The 6,000-nt window shown below is 57.1% G+C and overlaps 1 protein-coding gene across 2 annotated transcripts in view; it reads left to right on the top strand.

Moving 5' to 3' along the window:
• Window positions 1–1,251: 1,251 nt before the first annotated feature.
• IPPK (inositol-pentakisphosphate 2-kinase) overlaps window positions 1,252–6,000 on the top strand; it is a 72,316-nt gene continuing 67,567 nt past the window's right edge. Inside the window, exon 1 of one of the 2 annotated variants that reach the window (XM_081103205.1) lies at window positions 1,252–1,495. In XM_081103205.1, coding sequence (XP_080959331.1) covers window positions 1,415–1,495 — 81 coding nt within the window. In that variant the 5' untranslated portion in view covers window positions 1,252–1,414. The remainder of the gene's footprint in view (window positions 1,496–6,000) is intronic. The other variant, XM_081103206.1, reaches the window with a different exon arrangement.

The following is a 6,000-nucleotide window of genomic DNA, read 5'->3' as shown; positions in this document are numbered from 1 at the left end:
AGTGATTTTAGGGAAATTTATAGCATTGAATGCATATTAGAAAAGACGATCTAAACCAATAATACAAGGTTCCCCTTTAGGAAACCAGAAAAAGAAGAGCACATTAAATCCAAAGTAAGCAGAGAAGGACAATAAAAAAAAATTAGAGCAGAATCAATGACATTTTAATAAAAAATCAATAGAGAAAAATCAACAAAACTAAAAGCTGGTTCTTTGAAAAGATCAATAAAATGTATAAGCTTCTAATCAGGCTAAGAAAAAAAGAACGTTGTTAAAATAAGAAATAAAAGGGGATATCACCACAGATCCCACGGACATCAGAAGGTAATAGAGGAATACTCCCAACCATGGCCACAAAATTAACCACCTTCCAGAAACAGAAAGCACTGGGCTAGGAGGGGTCACTGGTCAATGCCGTGCGACATTCAGGGAACAGATCACACAATTATCTGCGGGGCGTTCAGAGACAAAAGCAGACAGAACACAGACTTCCAGCCACTATGGAGCCACAGGACTCCAGACGGAGGGGACTGGCAACAAATAAGCATCAATGGAGAACCGAGACGGTACTGTAACCGTCTACAGGGCGGCTACAGGTTCCACCGCGAATCCAGACACAGGCCTTCCCACCACCTCCGACCGGCTCTCCGGCCCTTGGCGAGCTGCAGTCCCTGCTTCCGGCCCCCCGTCCCGGGCCCGCCTCCCCCAAGTCCCGGGCCCCGCCCCCCCAAGTCCCGGGCCCCGCCCCCGACGCGATGCAGCCCTTGCTTCCGGCCCCCCGTCCCGGGCCCGCCTCCCCCAAGTCCCGGGCCCCGCCCCCGACGCGCTGCAGCCCTTGCTTCCGGCCCCCCGTCCCGGGCCCCGCCCCCCCAAGTCCCGGGCCCCGCCCCCGACGCGCTGCAGCCCTTGCTTCCGGCCCCCCGTCCCGGGCCCCGCCCCCCCAAGTCCCGGGCCCCGCCCCCGACGCGCTGCAGCCCTTGCTTCCGGCCCCCCGTCCCGGGCCAGGCCGTCAGAGGCGCCGCCGAAGGCTCCGCACGCTGGCCTCGCTTCCGGCGCCCAGACGGAAACGTCACTTCCGGTTTTTCCAGGGGGCGGTTCCGAGGTGAGTCACTGTGCCAGTACCTAAGATGGTCGCTGGCCCATTCACCGCAGTGGCCAATGGAGGAGAAGCAAGCGCGAACCCGGAGTTGCCCGGCTCCGCCATGGCAGCCGGGGGCGTGGCTTCCGGCGGCCCGAGCCTGCGAGTCGGGTAGGCCGGTCCGGCACAGGCGGCGGCTGACAGGCGCTCCTCCTCCTCCTCCTCCTCTTCCTCCTCTTCCTCCTCTTTCTCCTCTTCCGACGGCGCGGCTGGTGCCCAGGCGGACTGTCGACCCCCAGCTCGCGGCCCTGCAAGGCTCCAGGGCCGCTCTGGGGGATGGACCAGGGGAAGATGGACGAGAATGAATGGGGGTACCACGGAGAGGGCAACAAGAGCCTAGTTGTGGCCCACGCGCAGGTGAGCGACAGACGTCGGCGCGTCCGGGACCCTCACCCTGCCCGACCGTTTCCGCGTCCCCCCAGCACCCCGCGGTGCGGGTCGGTTCCGCTCGTCCCAGACCCCTGTCCGTGCCCCCCCAGAGTCACACCTTCCCCCTCGCGTCGGTTTGCGTCCCCACTTCGTCACCCCCTCCCCCAGGTCGGTGCAGCGGCCCCCAGGGTCTCCCCCGCCAGGCCACCTCCCTTCCCTCGGGTCAGCTCCGCGTCCCCCCGGCACCCTGTTGGGTCGCTTCCGCGTCCCCGCAGTGTCATCCGCCCTCCAGGGGTGAGCTCCCTCCACTCAGTGTCACCATCCCTGGTCAGTTTCCCCGGCCTCCCGGCCCCCCGACTCCTGGCCGCTGTGGGCAGAGCGTGCGCGGCGCGGGTGGGGAAGAAGCCCGGGGGCTGTGGACCTCCCGCCCGGGCGCAGGCTCCGGACGCCAGAGTTGCTGCTCTGCTGCGGCTGCTAATCGTGGAGCATTGCCCATACGCTTTTTGCAGAATCTTTTAGAACTGAGAGTTTCCCCTTTTTAAACCTCCCGTCCTTACTCCTCCCTTTCTGAGTGAGGGTGAGAGTTTCGGAAAGCGCGGTAAGAACTCCCGGGGAGGTGACCCCGGGAAGAGAAGCTGCTCTTGTGCGAAGGCCCGGGTCCCCGACCTGCTGCCGGCTGACAGCAGCGGCAGGAATGCGTGGCTGGGGGAGGGGCCAGGAGCAGATCGCAGTTCTCCCGCGGCCTGGCCCAGCCCGCTTTTCTGCATTTGCAGAGTGAACTAGCCCCAGAACCCCCTTTGTGTAATTGCTGAAAGATGAGGGAGCAGGAGCTGGCAAGTGAGGCTAAGATACCTGGCCCAGTCCAGCGCTCTACGGGACGGCGCCTGGCCCTGCCATTCCAGTGCTGGGTGCGCTGGGTCAGCTGTAGGGTCAGTTGCAGTCACCCCGGCGACCCCTATGCACCGCCACAGTCTGAAAACGTAAGAACTGAGACTGTACGCTTTGCTCAAGATCTTTAGATGAATTAATAATGGACACGGCTCCACCTGAAGCTGCTCCACCTGAAGCTGCCCAGGCAGCTGGGCCCCGTTGTGTTTCGAGGTCAGGCAAAGCATGGGGTATTCCAGCATGAGTCCCTTTTGTTGTTGGGTTACTGTGGTGATGCGCAAGCCTCTCGCAAAACCAATACTCTTCTTCCAGCTCCTTAGTGAGACTGGATAGTGTATCTTCATCTGGAGTAAAGCTAAGCTTTTTTAGTGGGGGCTGATGTACTGAGTTTCAAAAACACTGTTGGACAAAGAAGCAAGTTCCAGACTCAGAATACTACCAACCATGCCCACAAAATTAACCACCTTCCAGAAACAACGCACTGGGCTAAGAGGGGTCACTGGTCAATGCTACGCAACATTTAGGGACTAGTTTACACCAACTGCCTTCCAAGGTGGAAGGTCAGAGGCATCAGGCACTCACACGCCTTCGCCACCCCTGACAAGGGCTTATCCACCTCCAGGGTGGTTGCCCGCCCCCCCCTTGTTGCATGCCTGTTGTTGGGGTGGTGGGTTTTTTCTTTCTTTTTTCTTTTTAAGCTCAGTCACCAGGCTGCCCTGGACCCATGGTTTTCATTCTGTATTTTAAATCTAAATTTGTTCTGCTGTGCTCATGCCTGGCTGTTGTGGCTCATCATTTGAACCTGAAGATGATCCTTGTAAGTAGTCTTGTAAGAAAGTGTCCCTACCAAGTGAAGGCACTGAGTGAAGGGAGGACTGTGCCCCTTGGATGTGAAGAAGCCTTTGTACTTTGCCTGGGCTGAGGACCAGGGAGGAGAGAGCCTGGGAGGCAGCCTTTCAGGTTTGTCCTGTGCCCAGGGAGAGGGTGTGTGCAAGTGGGAGAGAAGATGGACGGCTGAGCACAGGATTCCCGCACCTGCCGGTGGACTCCCCAGACGCCCTCATTCATTCCAAGGCAGAGAGCTGCCTTCCCCACTTTTTGTTTTTAATGTATTTTTATTGCTTTCAGAGAGGAAGGGAGAGGGAGAAATAGAAATATCAATGATGAGGGAGAATCAATGATCAGCTGCCTCCTGCCCGCCCCACACTGGGGATCGAGCCCGCAACCTGGGCATGTTCCCCGACTGGAAATCGAATCGCGACCTCTAGTCCATAGGTCGACACTCAACCACTGAGCCACACCGGCCAGGCCCCACTTTCTTCTAGATCAGGAGATAGTTACTTTCTTGGAGAGGGCATCATTTACTTTCTGATTGAAAGGTCCCTATAAAGTGAGCAATCTGTTCTCTACTCACCAGCTTAGAACACTGCGTGCCTTCAGGCAGCCAGTCCTGCGGCCTGGCATCTGCACTGAAGGAACATGAGATGAAAGACAGACAGTCTTCCAGGGGTCAGGAGCTGTGAGGAGCATGGGGCTTGTAAAATGGGGCCTGGAGACAGAAGAGCTAAGTGCAGGCCAGAGGAGGACCGTGGCATGGGGGTGGTCTCAGGGCCCAGCGTGAAAAAAGGAGAGTGTGAGACCCTAATGGCAGACCAGTTCCCTGGCAGATTGCTGTCAGCTTCCTCGTGGCCCCTTCAGGCATCCTGTGTCTGTCACCCTCAACCTGGTGCTCAGCACCCTTGGGTCCAGCTGTGCAGTTTAACCCTTTCCCAGGCCCTGGCCCTTGGCCCTTGGCCCACAGCTTGGCACTGTGTCCCAGTGGGTGCCTGGAGGCCCATGCACTGACCTCATGCAAGGTCTTGGGCAAGGGCATTTCCCTGTGGGCAAGAGAGGGTGCTGTCACTTGTCCTGGTGACCATGCCGCACTTCTGCTCACCCTGAGCGACGGCTAGCGAAGCCCAGGCCGCCCTCGTGGCTGCCGGGGTCTGTCTGTGGCTTTCATGCCTGCATCACCCTTCTTCACCTTGGTTTGTTGGTTTGGCTCCGTGTCCTGTCCTGTGACGGCCACTGTAAGTCCGGTTTATAATTTGATCTCTGAGTGTCTCCAATGGTGGTGGGAGTCAGACGGGGCAGGCCAGGCAGAGAGCTGCCCCCAGGCCTTGAGCTGCCTCCGGCTGCCCTCACCTGTGGGGTGTAGGGCAGACAGTGGCTCACTCCCTTCATCACACCAGGCTGTTGTGACAAGCAAAATGAAAGACCTGCCAACAAAGGTCATTTATCAGAAGCATGTAGGAAGCTGCTCATGTCTGATCTTTCCGGTTTTGCAGCCTTCCTAAGGTTAAGAGGGCGCGGGGGGAGGGGGCGGCGGTGGTGGTGAAGCCCTCTGGCGGTCCTCTGGGTCCTGAAGATGTGACGTTCCTGCAGTCGGGCCGTCTGACTGCGCCCTTCCTCTCTTGCATTTTAGGATTTCTAGTTTGTAGGTCATACTTCTTCATGTATGTGTTGGAAGCAAATAAGAATTGTTCTGTTCTATTGTTTTTTAAAAAATGACTTTTCCTGCCCTAACCGGTTTGGCTCAGTGGATAGAGCGTCGGCCTGCGGACTGAAAGGTCCCAGGTTCGATTCCGGTCAAGGGCATGTACCTTGGTTGCGGACACATCCCCAGTGGGGAGTGTGCAGGAGGCAGCTGATCGACGTTTCTCTCTCATCGATGTTTCTAACTCTCTATCCCTCTCCCTTCCTCTCTGTAAAAAATCAATAAAATATGTATTTTAAAAAATGACTTTTCCCAACTCCTGGGCCACTCCCTTCTTTCATTTTTTCCTGAATCTAGTTGAAAGAGTCTTAACCTTTTGTTGCCTCTAGATTTTTTTAAGTAACTAATTCTGTATTTGAGATTTTTAATTCTATCCGTACAGGTTGATACAGTAGATGTGACTTCTTTCTTGGTAAGAACTCATTAGAGACTCTGCATGTGGCTCCCGTCTGTTTGCACCTGCAGTTGAATGATTAGAATTTGTTATTTCCCAACTGTGTTTCCTTTGGTGGTTTCCAGTCCCAGCCTTGGTGAGTGCTGCGCCTGCTTTCCTGGCATCAAGGTCTGCCCAGCTAGGCCTGGTCTCCCAAGGTGGCATGGCTCCCCAGCCTCCTCCTCAGTCAGAACTCAGGGCAGCAGTGACCCCGTGTATCAGTGAGGGAAGGAAGGTTTCGGTGTGTGCAGCAGAGGAACGACTGCAGCGCCGGCTGCCCCACCTCCACATGGCAGCCACTGGTGCACCTGCTCCGTCACCCTCGTGTGGCCTGGGAGCACTGGGGCCTTGCTAGCTCCTCCAGGACTCACTGTCACCCATGCAGGGTTTGTCATTACAAATCGTTCTGCTTCTCCTCTGGCTGTCACACCAGCCATCGCTTCAGGGACCGTCAAGTCTCCTCTGTTTCCACCCCTGAGTGTCCTTCCCTGCCTGTCACGTGGACGTGTAGCTCCACTGTCCCCTCCCCACCTCACGGTCTGTCTGCGCCGGCGTCAGCTGTGCAGTAGTGGTGGGTCCAGATGGGGCTGCCAGCCTGGGAAGGAACGGGTCCTCCCTTCTGGCCTCGATGGGGTG

Source organism: Myotis nattereri (genome assembly GCF_964212035.1).
Source record: "Myotis nattereri genome assembly, chromosome: 12".
In the NCBI taxonomy this organism is placed as follows: domain Eukaryota; kingdom Metazoa; phylum Chordata; class Mammalia; order Chiroptera; family Vespertilionidae; genus Myotis; species Myotis nattereri.
Note: the sequence above shows the minus strand (reverse complement) of the source record. Positions and strands in the feature narration are given on the sequence as shown.